Source organism: Kwoniella europaea, chromosome 1 (assembly GCF_036810445.1).
Source record: "Kwoniella europaea PYCC6329 chromosome 1, complete sequence".
NCBI lineage: Eukaryota > Fungi > Basidiomycota > Tremellomycetes > Tremellales > Cryptococcaceae > Kwoniella > Kwoniella europaea.
In genome coordinates, this window is record NC_089487.1 from 10,075,074 (window position 1) to 10,092,190 (window position 17,117).

The window sequence follows — 17,117 nt, forward strand, 5'->3', positions numbered from 1 at the left end:
AATCTCCATATGCTAGATCGGGATAGCGATGATCGAACGAAGCCATCGCATTGCGAGCGGGCTAGCTTGGAGAGGCTTGATGGGTGATATCATTTTGGCCCAGGACAGTGACTCATAATCACATGTATGCATGAGCTGTTTGAAGAGGAACGTTACATCATGCATATGAGCAGCAAGTCACACTGTAATTGACCAAAGAATGTGCTCTGGTGCTACTGCAGAGTGTCAGATGGCTGAGTCTCGACGTCACTTGTGGTACCTTTGAACTCTTAGACTGGATTCGGAGCTTTTAGCTATTTAGCTTGTTTACAGTACAAGTCACTTACTATGTGTTTAAGTATACAAGGATCTTCATTGCACCAAGTATAGTCCATGCATTACAGTAGTGGACAACGATGCTTCGAACCTTTTGGCCTGAGAAGGATTCGTGACCTGACAACCGACCTTTACATGCGATCAATGTCAGTCGGTCATGATTGATTGCTCAGATCATCTCTTTAGAGGGAACATCCAATTTCACTTGATGCTACAGTGCACCTGAATACTCGGAAGCGAAGTTGCATGCCAAGATATGTAGGAACGCCTTTCACCTGTTATAGAACAAACTCAAGGTTCAATACTACGCTTTACCACTCTACTGGTTAACGCCGGAGGGCTTGCAGCCGCATAAGATACCCCATGAGTAATGTTTGGTGGTCGCTGTGGCTTAACTCTTCTGTAGGCAGAGTCGTACTCCGATCGACCGTCGATCATGCAGTGTACACTATGTAACAGTGCGAATGCGAGGAAACAATTTTTTTAGTAGACAATTTAGGTTAGAGTGATATCTTTTAGTCCGAGAGGTCATATGACGGGAGAATCAAGGGTTGCAAGGAATGTTTATGTGCATATATATGTTGGTTGTTAGGATTTGTACCAGGATTACCCTGGATTGGGTTCAATGTTCTTCAAAATCAGTCGCGCTTTCCCACCGTAGCGTATGTCGCTATATCGCATGTTGAAAAATGTTGAATGTTGGTTGAATGATCACTTTACACATCCATTGACCATATATCACTTTTGTCTATCCTACACATCTCTCATCATTTCTCACAACAAGCCAACTCCTCATCACTCGCGTCATTACTCATTCATTCCGACGACTGCTGTTTTCATATCGATACTGATCCTCTTGTTCGCTTGCCTCCTGCCTTACCTCTGCTCCCTTCAACCTTGTATATCGGCAAGTCAAGGCTCTCGTATCGTCAGTTGTGTAGAGAAGGACATCAGTAGAGCGCCTCTCACTCGGCCAGTAACGAAATCGTGCTGTACCAATTCCAGGTGATCGACCATCTCGTTCCACCCAATTCAACATCTTCGGTCTTACCTGATAGATCCAACTTGGAAGATTAGTCGGACGCCTCCTAAATTCCATCTATCATACTTATGTGAGTCACTCATCCTCTCTGTATGAGCTATTCAGGGAAAATTGGAGAGGCAAGTTGACTGACAGACCGACAGACTGACTGCACCATCCTTCCCTTCTCCACCCGACCCAACCCAAAATCACATCATCTGCTCATCCAACCTGCTCGCTCTATACGATCCCATAATCGCTCTTTACCCGATAATCCTCCATCGGTGTTCATACTACCGTCATCTCCAAAAGAGAGACGACCTGATTCTGTCATCGGGAGTGTCGAAGTGTAGGGAATTTAAGGATTAGCAGGGTAAAAAGGAAAAAGCAGCCGCGACCAGCCTCACTCAGTCACACTCAACCTCACCTATCTATCCAACTTTCCTAATCGTTCATCATATATTCTACGTCCCATCTCTGTCATCGCAACTATCACTATCCTCATCAAAATCACTTCGACGACGACCCAAAGCAACGGAAAACCCAACGAACGAAACTAAGACCAGAAACTCGAAAAGCGACCTCCCACATTCCTTTCAACCAACTTTCACTCTCATTTTCACATTCATATTCAAATCACTTTCAATTCATTCAGTCCAATTCTCAATCCCGCCTTCTCTCCCTCCTCAGCTCTGACGATCACTGAATCATTCTCATTCTCAGACAGACGAGCCAGGGTGATCCTACCCTCCAGCGATCCTCTCCACAAGCACCTGCTCAACCCCACACCGGTGTCTCACTTGCAATTTTCTTTGAGGCTCGCACATCTTGCTATACTTAGCTCAGTGGATTGACCACTTGCATGCAGGTCTATATGGTCAGTCTCTGTACTGTCTCCCACTGTGAGTAATGTTTCAGGTTACCCCTTGGCATCAGCATACACCTACCATCGTTACTACTTGATTGAACTATTTGATCCATACATCTTATTATCGCGCCAATCAAGGTTCGTAGATGTACCTTGCTGATAACGAAGATGTCGTTCCACTGTTCATAGAAGCTCATCATCCTCGAAGATTCCATTGTTCAGAGTATACATCTAGTACGCCTTACATCATGGACAGCTTCTCCTCGTCACCGTTAAACGAGTCCTTCCCCTCATCCCGCTTCCCATCACCTATACCGTCTCCCACCCAGACAGAAACCGACTTACCTATCGAGGTTGACCAATCGTTCAACTCCTCCCTGTCGTTCGGCGAGACCTCGCCATGCTTCTCGCCTACTCCCATCATGCCGAAAAAGGGTGCAGCATCTCCCTCGTTCTCGCAGAATTCCACTGGCTTCCTATCGCCTTCACCCGTCTTCTCGCTCAAACCTCGTCGGCCAGATCCAGTACCATTACAGCGCTTGACTGTCCCTTCTCCTTCTAAATCATCGAATATGGACCTTGATGATACTATCAAGCCTCTCTCTGCTCGGCCACTGGGACAGGGAAGAACCTTCGGAAGGGAATTATCGGCAAACATCATGCAGCGATCAGCAGGACCAGCCACTACCAAAGCCAACAAGGGGATGATGTTACCGCCAAATCTGCTTGAGGGAAGGAACGTCATACGGCCTAGAGGAGGACTACCAATGCAGTGGACATCATCAAATGAAGAGACTGGTAGACCTAGATTAGGAATGCAAGCTCATATGTTCAGACGAGAGGTGTGTTATCATATCATTGCTCACCAGCACCGTCACTGACAATCATCACAGACCGACCCAGTCATGTCATTATCCCCTTGTTCAGTCGCCTCGACTTCTGTCAGCGACGACTTTGGCATGGATATTGATTCACCGGCAGTTAAGTCCCGCCGACCATCTTCTCAGCAGTCACCTTCTTTCAGTGGTGCAGCTTCGTTCTCCGGGTCACCTGGACTTGGTTCTTTCTTCTGCGAATCACCTGCAGCGCCATCAGCCCAAGCTCCAGCCAAACGACGCTCTCTCGTCACCGGATCTCCAGCTTCGCCATCATCTGGCTCCCCATCCGCCAAACGTACTTCACTCGGTTTGGGCATCGGTCGACCTGGCCTGGAAAAGACTGCCTCCTCCGGTGCAATGCTGTTTGGCGGTGGTCGGTCCAGTACTGTAGCAGCTCGACGAAACCCTTCTTTCAAGCGACCTACCCTTGGCCCTCTCAGTGCTGGTTCTTCAGGCGACAATGGCCTCCGAACTGCATCTGCTACCTCTGCTTTCCCCATTCTCTACGCTCCTCCAAAGAACACTCTCGGCGGTACTCAATCTGGGACGTTTCCTCGTGCGGCCATGGCACCGATGAGAAGAGCTTTCTCCGTGTGCGATCAAAATAAGATGCACGAGATGGAAGACGATGAGAGTGAATACGAAGCTTCACCTTCAATGGCTGGTACTCAAGCGGAATACATGCGAAGATACGGTCCTCGAGCTATTCCTCGAGTTGACGGTTCCCCTGGGTTCAAGCCAGTTCGAGCATCCATCGCCACTTCTGGTCAAGGGGTGGCCAGCCCTATTGGTAATAAAGGGAAACAAAAGGTTAGCCCGTACGGGCCTGGTGGATTACCTGGTTTCGGAGATAATGAGATGGACGGGAAGATTTTACCTTGTCACAAGGTCAAAGAGGATGGGTTGGTTCGAATAACCCCCAACACCCTTCAAGAACTTCTGGCTGGGAAATATCACTCAAGAGTCAAACGATATCATATTATCGATTGTCGATTTGATTACGAGTACGAAGGTGGACATATCGAAGGAGCCATCAACGTCAAATCGATGGATGCTCTCGATCAACTGCTACTATCGGAATCGAAAGGTGTTCATGCCAATGGTAACGCATTGCCTATGCCCAGTAGAAGTGGTGAATTAGAAGAAGGAGAACAAGTAGTGCTCGTCTTCCATTGCGAATTTAGCGCCAAAAGGGCACCGACTTTCGCGAAACATCTTCGATCAAGAGATCGTCTAATCAACAATGCCCTGTATCCCAAGATCTTCTATCCCGAGGTATACATATTGGAAGGAGGATATTGTGGATTCTACCAGAGTCAACCTGATCGATGTAATGGTGGATACACTCCAATGGATGATCCTAAACATCTGGAAAGGCGCAATTCCGATTTACACGATTTCAGGAAATTCAGCAGAACGAGATCTTTCACATACGGCGAACAACCCACTCTCCCTTCTCGTGCGGCTCCACCATGCCCCCCACTGGCTTTCGCGGCTGCCTCTGCTGCTACGGCTAGAAGACAGGGTATGACGATCACAGAAGAAGATCACGAACATGATTCTTCACCTTTGGGAGGTAACGGTTCTAACTGCTCTGGTAACGAAAATTCACCTTGTCCCAGAGCGGTATCGATGGGTCAACCTCCTATCTTCGGATCTGCCAAAACTCGAGTATTAGGTAGAGTAGGTTTCAACAGAGTAGCCTCATATGCTGGTACTGGGATGAGACAGTGATCAACAACCCCTCAACTTTTTCAACATCCAAATCTTCATAATCGACTTTCCCAATATCAAACATCTTAGAAACCCGATGACTGTAGCATAAACGTTTCTTGTTCTTCTTGCATTGCATTGCATCGCATCGCATCGCATTGATTCTTTCTCTCTTTCTCTTTGGACATTACCTATCTTTTAGCATAGTTTCTTGCGTTTTTCTTGGGTATACTTTTTTGTGCTAGGTGTATATACGTCTTATTTTGTTAATACAATCATTCTCTTGTTAAAACATACACTGTAGCCATTATAAGATATACCATCATGCTTTCTTCTCGTATTATTTCCTTCGCTTTGCATCTTGCTTTTTTCTCTGTTTCTGCTTGGTACGTATATATACTCATCGCAAAATTGTGAATAAAGTGACCTTGCGTTTTGACAAAAATCATTTCTAGTTAACTGTTTATAAACTATTTAATTTGTGAATATAATAATGCATGTGATCTGGTAAAGACAACATTGAGTACGTTGCGAAATGATGCAGCGCTCTCAAGAGCAGTCAGCAAGGACAGGAGTTCAAGTATACAAAAACACAGTTTGAAATGATAATATGTGTGCGAAAATTAGGTATACCTCTCAACGACATCGTCCAACTTTTTCTCAAGATCCAACCCTATGAGCGTATCTAACAATTTGACCAATTGCTTACTATCATCTCCTACTAATTTTGCCATCTCCTTTGCACCTGCCTTATCATCCACCAATCCAATCGACTTCGCAGCACTCAAACACCTCTGATCGACATATGGATAAACTTCATTCCATTGTGATTGAATCCTCCTGAGGAATATCGATACTCCAATTGGTCCAATTCCTTTAATTGTAGATAACATATCTCCTACTCTTTTCTGAGCTTTCTCCTCGTCATTCCCCAGAGCCTCTATGGCCCTTTTGATTCCTCCCAAACTATCCTCTTCTCCTTCACCATTTAACCCCCTCACTCCTTGGGCTAACTCTAAAAGCTGCACCGAAGTCTTCTCTTTATGTTGAGTTCGGGCTTTCCATAATCCCTCTCTTATCCTCTCTTCATCTGCTTTAAGCAATACATCAAATTTGCCAAATTCAAATGGAGGATTAAGTAACGTCGATATAGTCCTTATACCCAACTTGTGAGAAAGGGGTTTGGAAAGTAATAGTGATGAAGTGAGAATCTGAAAGGGGGTCATATCCGAGTGTGGATATCGTATATACCCCTCAGGCAATAAGGATGAATGGGTATTTTCAGCTTTGGCTTTTTCCTTTTTGGAAGCAGTAGGTTTAGGTTTAGGTTCAGGAGCGGTCTTGGGATCAGAAGGTGAAGTGTGTTTGGCCCAGTCGACTTCACCGTAACCCCTTTCAGGAGCAGGGTTAGCATAGTCTAATGCATCGTCGGATAAGAGGTATTCTAATAAAGCTTTGGGATTGGTAGATTTGATACGGGATTTGATGTCTGCTGCAGATGGTTTGGACTTCTTATTGGATTTAGGAGAATCTTGGGATTTCTTCTTGTTGTTGCTGGGACTGTCTTGTACTTTTGACTTGGCTTCTTGCTTTGTTGATTTGGTCTTTGCCTTGCTTTTCGTAGGTGATACATCCCCATTGGTCTTCTTGGTCTTCTTGCTTTTTGATGGGAAATCATCGTATCCATCGTCCGAATTATCTACACTCGGAGTATCTGTAAGCTACATTTACATACTTGATCGGACAATCTCACTCACCATATTCGTATTCACTCAATTCACTTCCACTTCCACTTCCACTTCCACTTCCACTTCCACTTCCGCTGCTGGAAACATCCTTCTCATCATCATATTTCCTTTTCGCTCCTGCAGACGTTCTCGATTTCGCTTTCGGGGCCATTGTAAGTGAAATGTTTCTGCTGTATACGACGATGACTGTTATTCAGCAGCTGGGTTCAAGCACAAACAATATCCTAGCTGATTGTTGTATATTGTAAGATGAGCTGAATCGCGCATGGGGGTGTAAACAAAATACTCGTAATGTTCTCGAGTAAACATCGATCGATCTGCTACGTCATTTGTCCGGAATCGAAGATCGACGAGTGTTGATAGTGGTTTAAGGCACGAAGCCGGCTGCTCGTTGGAATCTTCACATTTTGGTACAGTACCCTATATCATAAATCGTGCAGCATCAAGTAGGACTGTCATTGCCTCATAGAGCGTGTAAATGTTTTTTGAATTCCTGAGTGACCTTTTCAAGGTCCAAAAGAGATGTCCTGTCAAGGATGATCAAGAAAAGTATGATAACACACTCTTCTTTTGGCGAAAGTGGCAGGTGAAGAAGCCTCAGAGTTGCAGTACTACTGTATCTGTATCTGGGCTTGACAATCCAGCCAGTCTTCTAGCCCACCTCGTTACAAGTTTCTGAAAAACACATTACTAATACGTACATGTATAAAAAACGATGATATAAGACTGACACATGCATGTCCCCATGTCGTGACCTACTTTCGGTTCAATCTCAGACTCTGTTAGAACACCGTGCAACAACCCAAAATGGCACCATTCTCTCCTTTACCTCCTACCACCCAGATAACCAGAGCCTTCCAACCACCTCGATATCCTTTACTTTTCGGCCAGACCAAACAACACGATTTTTCACAACCACCCTCCAAACCCAAAGTCCATTCTAGACGGGGTCCACCTACACCTATCGAGCAATTCTTTCATGGTGGCCATCTATCGTTCGGTATCCTATTTTGTCTATTCATAGCTACCTTGTGGCTCTTGGCTGCCTTTTCTGCCGCTCAGATGAGTATATTGTTACCGTCGCCGAGCGACATGGTATATATGGATGAAAGTATGAACGAAGCTGGGATATGGGGTGAAGTGGGGATGTACGAGCTTGGTGCTTGGAGAAGGATCAGATTGGGTGAAGAAGGAGAAGGCCAAGGGTTGAGATGGAAGAGGAATGAAGCTGTTTTGGAAATGTTGAAAGAAAAGGAGAAAGAATCAAAAGCCCCTATTACCACTGGTACAACTATTACATCATCTCATCCGGCTATAGATAACATTCCCATCCCAACTTCAACACCTTCTTCAGTAATGGCTGAACCTTCCTCGCAGCAGAAGACAGGTCTACGTTCACCTTCTATCTCCCCGTTTCTACCCAATTTGGAGCAAAGAGGTGATGAGAAGCCAGGTAGCCTCGAATCTGATCACAACATGTCCCAAGAAGCGGTAGCCGAGGGCGACAGGGCTGCTACTAGCTCAATTGAGAGTAGGAGGCACAGACATCATGTCGAAGAGAAGAATGAGGAGGTTGACGGAGGGCTATGAGTGATTCAATCAACCTTCCTACTTAGCAGGTCAAATTAAGTCTAGATGATGATTCATGTACAATATTTTCTTTCGTAGATTCATTTATAGTATAGATACATATGTATGACTGCATAGTATAGATATCTTCAAACACCTGCTGTCAACTTGCAGACCGAGTGGTTGTGTGAAAAGAGACAGAATAAGGATGAAACTAATCAATTCAACTACCGTGCACTGAATACCTCTTCCAACTGAATCGTTATTGAGATCATTTCAGTAGCTTAAATCTACCTTTCCATCCTTTCGAAGATTTCTTCTTCACCATCAACTGTGGTTCTGCCTTATACGAAGATAATTGACCAGTGGGTGCTGGTCGTTGAGGTGGCAATCCACCATCCCAAGCTTCCACCTCATTCGGATTTGCATGCACTTGATTATTCGTGTTCGTAGGGGTTCTCATATAAGTAGCGCTCTTGCTCTTAGGATCAAGTCCAAGGTCAAATGTCATTGTAGGATATGGATTAACCATTCGTTCCTGTTGAGCACTGGATCCTGGATGTGTGTTGGCAGTACTTGATGATCTGTCCGAGTCCCATATGCCAAATACAATACTGTGTCAGCTATTGCCACATCCATCTGTGAGATTGTGAGATACGATCAGGAAAGGGATGTAGGGTAAGGAAAGATTCACCCTTGTCTGATCCTTTCAGTTTGGGCCATATGATCTCTACTCCAATCCTCACTTGCTGCTCTTCTCCTATCTTCAGATTCGAGTTTTTTCCATCTCAGCCAGCTTCTCGAATTAGGCCTCGGCTCTTCATTGAATATATTGACATTCCGTTGTCCAGCTTCGTTGTACCTGAATTATCCGATACAGAACCCCTTAACCGATCAACACGATTTCACTTATGAGATTGAGATCATGATACTTACCGGTGATCTCTTTCGATTTCATCTTTATTCCGTCCTAGCATGAATGTTCTCGCTCTATCGATCAAACTCTTCCTTCTGCCCTTGATCCCCTTGTCTATCTCAGTACCTGTCATAGGGATATGGTTGTACCCAGTAATCATATTATATTGCGACAATCTGACCCCTAGCTCTTCTTCGTCCATCTCCGAGATTTCACCATCCAGATATATACTGCCTCGTCTCGTATCGTCTCCCTCTCTATCTTGAACCTCAACTTCGTTGTCGTCGAGATGTTCATCGGTCAAAGATAAAGTAGAAGATGAAGATCTATCAGGGTTGACCACTCGGAATTGCATAGGTTGCTCTTGTCCATGTGCATGTGCATGTGAGATTGCATATCCCTCTATGGACCGCTTACGAGAAGAGTTGGAATGGTATAACCTAGACGACTGATTTGAATTGTTGATATACCTATCTTCATCTTGCTCATTGTCATTATCCAGTATGTAGAAGGAAGCTTTAGGTCTAGTAGTTCGTGTTCTCGATTGTGGTCGTGGACCATTCGGTTTAGCCTTTGGCCATTGGCTCGTACCACTTCCAGTACCGATAAGCTCTATAGGAGGTAATAGATGATAATGCCCTAGCGCCACGCCATGTGATGTCGACATTGGTGTAGGATCAGATGATCTTCTGATATTTGGACTTGGATTTGGATTTACAATACCGTTAGGAACCATATTGGCTGGATCCAGAGTGGGATTTACGATAGGTATAACCTCGTGAGAGTAATATATCGGTTTAGAACCGTATGTATTGCTGGGGAGATCCCATACGTGTGGATGTTTGGTGATTCCGGAAGAAGGAGACAGAGATGAAGGCGAAGAAGACCCCAGACCAGGTATGATTGGGAATGCTATTGGTGGTGTAGAAGAAGATGTATGCTGGGAAGCGAATTCTGAATCTAACAATCCAGGTGACATCGCCACTTCTGTATATCCCTGTTGAATGCCTTCTGTATACTGCAAAGGTTGTTGCAACTCGGACGAGTGTGTTTTCAATGCTACTTGTCAATATTATTAGACCAAGGTGAAGAGAAGGGAACCGAAGAAGGGGAAGAAGAAAGATGGGGGTGAGGAACTCGAAAACATCACGGTTTTATCGCAACTCAGTGCATACGTCGAAAGTCTCTTTCTCATTGAAGATAGGAGGTTCCAGAACACCTTTTCACGAGATACAGAAACAACTAACCTTAAATTTAAATACTTACAGTACCCAATTTCAATTGATAAGTCGTCAGCTATGTCTCACATTGGCAAATTCTGGGCCTCCCACCAACTGGTCATATATATGTATATATATGAGAGGCAGGATATGTTCTTCTCGATCGCAGATACATGCTAGAGTACTTGCATCTAAACTGGGCATCGCCACCATTCATGTGCTCTGTGATGTAGCAGAACATACAATGATAGCGACGAGACCTCTCGATACGTACACGACACTGATCTCAATACTTCCAGAGAAATCCCTTGTACACACAAGAACAACAATTCACGCATTGTTGCAAAATACAGCTGATTATGATACCCTGGGGCGACGTAATACTCATCCAAGACAAGTTTGGTTTCATCTACCCCAAGTCCAGATCCGCCACAGCAATGTCAACTGTGAAGTACACAGCTTTTTCGTGTACTGTAAATCAGTAGTTAGTCAAAGCGGCAAGGTGAAACAAGCGTTATTACGTGAATCCGGCACCGTTTCTCGTATCTGATGATCAGATCAGACATGGACATGTGTATTCGTCATATACATAAAACATGACATGGAACAGACTAGATGCAAGAGATGATGGTGATGATGATGATGATGATGATGATGGTTGTAATTAACAAGAAGTGATACTCATCAATTCAAGAAAAGAAAATGTTCATAAGAGGAAGGGGATATGGGCGAAAATGCTATACAAAACAACGATGATGATTCTTACTGATCTTCCTTCAGTTCGTCTCTTGCTCGTATGACGTTACGCATCGATGATCATAGGTTCATCGGTCGTAGCGTCGAGTGACTTCTTTTTAATCTCAATATCGGACGAGGGCGCAGCAGGCGAGGAGAAGAAATCAGCGACCGACTTCGAATTCGCAGCTTGGGCCGGCGCAGAGGCGGGTGTAGGGGTCGGTACAGGTGGTGACAATCCGATAGCAGTCTATCCAATTTGTAGATCTATCAGCACATACATCATCCCGTGACAGACATTCTACTCACCCATGCTTCCGATTTGACCTTCCACTGACTTTCCTTGCCTTTACCTTCTTTTACCGCTACTTCCCTCAACTTCGCTTCGATCGCCACTTTCGTAGTGACATTCTCGAATCTCTCACGTAATTGAGATATCAAATCCGGTTTGATCTTCTTACTTCCATCTATAAGTCTGTACAGCTCTGCAAGGTGTTCTTCCGGGAACCCTACTTTCGGTGCAGGTCTTGATTTAGGTTGTGTCGTGCCATTGGCGATATCACCGTTAACGACCACTGGTGCGGATGCCGGGTAGACGGGTTTGTAGTAGATAGAGGATGAATTGGGTACATGAATAGGTTTCTCCGGTACAGTTGGTGGCGCAGGTGCGGCTACTATCGGCTCGACGGAGAGGAGACATCGCACGTTGAGAGTCGTGCCGATGACGGTAGTGCTGAAAGACGATTTGAACGATTGTACAGGTTCAGGAGAAGTGAATGTGAATGGATTGATGGAATGAGGGGTATCTATAACAGGCAACGATAAGCATATATACTTTGAACGTCATGACTTGACGAGAAATCTACTCACCATTCAGAAGCTGTATTCTATACCCTTCTAATCCATCCACGCCCTCGTCGCCTATTGTCTTCTCCCACACAGGTCCCTTCCAACTCGGCGTAAGCTTGACCACCTTTTTCGGTACATCCCTCGATTTCTTCACCACCTTCATCGGTAATCTAGCCTGTTCGGGTCCACCGAGAGGATCGACATCTCCATCAACAGGCGTGAATTCTACATCTTCAGCATCATCAAGCCAGTCATCGAATTCTCCCTCGTCCTCATCGTCCTCTTCATCCTCTTCATCTTCCTCATCCTCTTTGACCTCCCCATCACCGAAATCATCCACGTCTTCCCCACCTTCATCATCTACCCAATCATCGCTTGAGTCGTACGAATAATCGAAAATAGGGTCTTGGGCGAACGGCGTTCGTGGTCCCACTACGACTGATTTCTTGGTGAAAGTACCTACGTGAAATTCATCAGCTGTTTTATCTGATGCAGATGTGTCTGAATAAGCTTACCGCAGTAAGGTGGTCTGGTTTGCTGATCAAAAGCAAGTGTTTTCCACGGAAACCTTTTCCTATCTTTCAACTGACTCAACACCTCACGCGGATCTTCTGCATCTTCCAGCGTATTGTATACATCTGCGACTGAACCATGAGGGGGCATACTCTTGAGACCCTTGGGAAGATGTGTTCGAGACGAGCGAACTTGCTTGCCATGCTTTCGAAGATGTTCAGTGATGAAATCTACAACCGGGTCAGCGCGTATCCTATATGGAAAGATTGACAGCTTACCAAGTGGTTGCCAGTCCTGCACATCTACATGTTTCGTTTCCAAAGAGGTATCGCCGTTGATGGAGCGATTTTTAGGTGTCCATCGATTGATCTCTGCTATCTGTACATTTGGTCTCTGAGTCATCGGCAGGAAGACCCTTGAATAGTCACTACCTTTGCCTTTGACTGGAGATCCATCGCCACCTTTCAGTTCTATGAATATGAATTCTATCAGCGTGGGCAAGGTGCAAGCATCATCAGCTCAACTCACTAGAAGGTCCAGCCTCGCTCGCCCGACTAATCGGAGGTGTAGTGGGCGCTTTGGCCTTGAAGAATCCCAACATCGCTTTGGCTTGTTTAGCTACTACAGCGTCCCTTCGTTCTTTTTCCTTTTCCTTGGCACTGGAGTGAAAGATCCAATCAGCTACCCGTAGTCAATCTCCGAAGAGGAGACTCACGCTTTCTTCTCCGCCATTTCCGCTTTCTTAGCTTCACGTTCCTCTTTCTTCAGCCTGGCTGCTTCCTCCTATATTTGATGCATCAGCTTCCACCTGCTTATTCAAACCATTAAGGTTAAGCTCACCTCTTCAGGAGTCACTTTCCCCTTCTTTGTAGGTGATGCACTTCTCCCTCTCGATTCAACGGTATTGGCAGTTCCTTCCCTATCTTTCCTTCTAGCTATACGAGGCGACTCCTGCGCCAAGGTCAGCTATGCCCCTACACTCACGATGATACCACTCACTTCAACTTCCTCCGTCTTCGCGACGACGACTTTCTCCTTCGCTTCCTTCAAACTGCCCTTATCGACTTTATCTCCCTTGATCAATTCCAATTTTTCAATATCATCCAAACCATCCAAAATCTTCACGCATTCCTCTCTAGCTTGCTCTCTCGCTTTCCTCCTGATTAAAAGCTCTTCCAGCTGATCTGAGGGGAAGTGCTTCTGCAAATCATTTGCCTCCCAACAACGTATTTGCAATGCCGCGGGAACTTTGGTAGTAGATGAGGAAGGGGCGAAATCAGACGGGAGGAAGCCATATTGATGCAGGGTGAATAATTTAGGGATGAGAGGTGTAAGCGATTCGTTGGGCAGGGGATCTACCGGTAGAGCGTCAATATAAAGCTAATTGGGATTTGGCAGAAGGATTTACCTTGTCCACTTTTGACCACGTCCAAGGCGGATTTAAGATGTTTAAGGAATAACGATTCATTACTTGAATTGCTGGGATGTAATATCATGACATCAGCTGAAACCAACCTTCTTCTTGGGGAAAGCAATTCAACTCACAGCTCGTGTCCAGCCATGACGATCAAAACCCAAAACTCCTCTGGTATTTCTCCAACGGTCCTACCAGCTTCCACTTCGTCCAAGAGCCACCCTTCGAATTTGAGCAGCTCTATCGAAACACATCAGTAACGAGCAAACCCCGAGCGAGGACAGTAGACCCACGTCGTCTAGGGAGATTACGTGAAGATGCATCTTGCTTGAATATCAATTTTCGACCTTTCAGCTCTACTAGCGATGCATCTACAATTTCACTCGTCAGCTGTCCGTCATATATCTTAGGCATTGTTATAGCTCACCATCAACTTTCGCCTTCTTATCTGCACTACCGCCATTTTCCTTATCTTCTGGATTGACAGCTATACAAGACGAGTGAATCAGCGAACCCATGTTGCAGCTCGGAGTGATGAAGTCATCTATCTGATACTAACCTCCTTCACCAGCCTTCCTCTTCAACCCTTCTCGACCCGGACTCGGGCTCTGTTTCATGGTATATCCGCTATTCTCCACTGTGGTATTGGGTGTCATGGGCTCTACAGAGCGTGTCGACTCTGTAGTCATGGCGTTGTTGTGCTCCTGCTCAGGTGTAAGTAAGTACTTGTATTTGACATCAGGTTGCATGATATGATGGGCTGATTGATTCGATGTGGACGGTGGACGGTCGTCGGTGGTTGACGCGTGCATGTTCACAAAACTCAACCTCAACATTAAAGACGCGTCTTCGGGATTAGCGGGGTTATCTGCTTCATATCCCCAACGCCCCTTCGAGAAAGCGACTGTGGCACCCATCGCTTCACCGAACTTATCCTGCGAGTACTCCCAGGTGAGTGAGAGACAATTCTTTGACGGATGCAAGGTGAGGGCGATTGCTCATGCTTGGATATTCTCACTGAGCACACGGGACTTCAGTGTACGGTATCTAAGATCAATGCACGATGGGGACAATTGGACCGAGTCACTGCGAAAGCTGAATTGGATATGTAGGGCCATCATTCCAAGCCAAGGTAAGCTCTACGCTTTGATGTTGAACTAAACCGAGATTGAGCTGGCTGAGATATCAGGAACGGCATTCTACCAAGACCTCGGACGTCGATCGACCATATCCAGGCTTGAGCCTCATTGCTGAAGAAATTTGTGGCGTCAAGGTATGGTGAAGGAGGCGACAAGCAGGTCGCTCTCTTTTTTCTTCCGTCACGTCAGCAGATCTGATCACTCATGTTCATTTATACAGTCGGTACTTCTGCCTTGCTGACCGAACCACCTGACATCTTATGCACCTGACTCGCCTAAGCTCCTAAAGGTGAGTTGGATCGGAAGTCGAAGAGTTAATGCTTCATGGCTACTGCAATGCATCAAACGCAAATGCCGGACCGAGTTTACGTGAAATCCAGGATCAGTCTGTAGCCCCTAACATTCCTTGTAGGTATCGTACCTATGACATCAGTTTGGTCTACAAACGATTCCAGAGAGCATCTCTAGGTACGATACCGCGCTGCTGCATTTCTGAATGACATCTACGAAACAGAGAGATGACAAAGGTGAATTCAGTCCTTCGCCATCGACGGAAATTAATATACCAAATCGGCGATGACCGATCAACGTCAAGAGAAAAGGATGGAACGTCATTCATTGAATTTCGAAACGACGGTTAGACCAGGATGGAGAATTTCGGTGTTATGCATGGACAAATTCCCATTGTACGGCCAGACGATGAACCGATTGAACAGATGTGATAGATGGGATCCATTCATCTCCGTTAAATGGTCAGCTGATAAGTACTGTTATCATATCAAAACCTTTGGGGATGTAGGGAGTACAGAAATACCCGTCCCCGTCCTCCTCCGATAAAATGATGTGCTATGTGCCAAGTCCAAGTCGCATATACAATAGAGATTCCTATTGATGGTGAAACATAATCCACCTTTGAACCTACGAGTAGTGTGTGAAAAGGGTTTACTCGTTTAAAGGCTTTGAATCTTTGAATCAACACAACCTGGCGGCGTGTATACTGTATGTGTGTATCTCATTCATTTCGTTGATTGTAAACGTGTATGCAGACTCCTGGACCGTGTTTCCGGACCTCCGTACCGAATAAACAGTCCATACAGTTGGTATGATACGTAATTAAGAGTGAAACTCTCTTTTGACTCGCTCAAAAAGTAATGTTTACGTGTCGAGGTGCTGAGGTCGTGGTTGCTGCATATGTGTTAGCACGTTTGAATCCAAGATGAAGGAAAACTTTAAAATCGAGAACGAAACATCGCAATCGGAATAATTTCAAAGTAGAGTGCGTCATCCAGATGAGGAACGGGATCCTGGTCCAAGCGTAAACCCCCGAGAAAATTCGATGAAAATCCTAGGGTGTATTTTACCCTGAAATGACTGTATATTGCAGAGTGGTATTGCCAAAGATCGCGTATTCCAAGAAAATTTCGAGTCAACTGTTTTGCTACGCTATCTGATTGTGTACGGTACTCGTAGGTCTGTCTAATCGATGGCGTGAGTCTTGCATAGCATCACACCTATCATAACCATACTGCATACCTGATCGAAATTTTCATATCTCATATCCTTACAAAGCATCAACGAGAATACCACAAGCATCGATATCATCTCTTTCTACACTTCCTTCCATACATACCCACACTCACACACAACGCCTTAGAAGCATATCCTAGAGCAGATACAAGCAAGGTGAGTGAGTTTTCGAATTGATCGGTAAAAATTCACGTGTATTGCTGTTATTCGCCTATGAGAGAGGAACGTGCGAGACAATCAACCTCTTTTTGATTTTTTCGACGACTACTCTTGGATGGTACAAGGTGAAACATTCAGATTTGATTGCTTCTGTTGCTCTGTTCACCTAGCACCTGGCAATATAAACTGGGTCCTCTGTGGATCATCCTTTCCTCTACCCAATTCTCAAAAGTGACCATGTCGACATCATCGCTATTCTCACCTTGACACAACCGATAACCTCTCAGTCCTCCCCCTTCACTTGTTCACTTGTTCACTTGTTCACATCTTTCAGACTTTTTTCTTTCTTCCATACCTTTTGTTATGCACCTCTATATAGCCCCAGGCGACAACTGCTGATCCATCCCATACATACACCCATCAACAGCATCGCATACTCTGTCAACCCAACATCGCCCATCACTTCAACGTCATTTCAATTTCGGCCGACTATCCTTGCCATCGCTGTTTTATTTTTCCCCTTCAGCGTCTCT

General features: G+C 45.2%; 5 protein-coding genes across 5 annotated transcripts; 2 read left to right on the plus strand and 3 right to left on the minus strand.

The window, feature by feature from the left end:
• Window positions 1-2,452: 2,452 nt before the first annotated feature.
• V865_003834 (uncharacterized protein) lies at window positions 2,453-4,816 on the plus strand (the record flags this gene model as incomplete). Its single annotated transcript, XM_066227621.1, has 2 exons — window positions 2,453-3,046; window positions 3,098-4,816. 2 exons carry the CDS (start codon window positions 2,453-2,455, stop codon window positions 4,814-4,816), a joined length of 2,313 nt encoding a protein of 770 aa, XP_066083718.1.
• Window positions 4,817-5,418: 602 nt separating this feature from the next.
• Window positions 5,419-6,694, minus strand: V865_003835 (uncharacterized protein; the record flags this gene model as incomplete). The annotated part of the gene is made up of 2 exons (XM_066227622.1): window positions 5,419-6,494; window positions 6,553-6,694. 2 exons carry the CDS (start codon window positions 6,692-6,694, stop codon window positions 5,419-5,421), a joined length of 1,218 nt encoding a protein of 405 aa, XP_066083719.1.
• A 656-nt stretch (window positions 6,695-7,350) lies between these two features.
• Window positions 7,351-8,133, plus strand: V865_003836 (uncharacterized protein; the record flags this gene model as incomplete). The annotated part of the gene is made up of 1 exon (XM_066227623.1): window positions 7,351-8,133. The coding sequence occupies one exon, from the start codon at window positions 7,351-7,353 to the stop codon at window positions 8,131-8,133; it is 783 nt and encodes a 260-aa protein (XP_066083720.1).
• A 250-nt stretch (window positions 8,134-8,383) lies between these two features.
• V865_003837 (uncharacterized protein) lies at window positions 8,384-10,007 on the minus strand (the record flags this gene model as incomplete). The annotated part of the gene is made up of 3 exons (XM_066227624.1): window positions 8,384-8,696; window positions 8,807-8,974; window positions 9,049-10,007. 3 exons carry the CDS (start codon window positions 10,005-10,007, stop codon window positions 8,384-8,386), a joined length of 1,440 nt encoding a protein of 479 aa, XP_066083721.1.
• A 1,043-nt stretch (window positions 10,008-11,050) lies between these two features.
• Window positions 11,051-14,448, minus strand: V865_003838 (uncharacterized protein; the record flags this gene model as incomplete). The annotated part of the gene is made up of 14 exons (XM_066227625.1): window positions 11,051-11,233; window positions 11,293-11,789; window positions 11,854-12,291; window positions 12,348-12,575; window positions 12,624-12,776; window positions 12,874-13,004; window positions 13,061-13,128; window positions 13,186-13,296; window positions 13,345-13,700; window positions 13,754-13,824; window positions 13,891-13,999; window positions 14,053-14,130; window positions 14,187-14,246; window positions 14,319-14,448. The coding sequence occupies 14 exons, from the start codon at window positions 14,446-14,448 to the stop codon at window positions 11,051-11,053; spliced, it is 2,613 nt and encodes an 870-aa protein (XP_066083722.1).
• Between the last annotated feature and the right edge of the window lie 2,669 nt (window positions 14,449-17,117).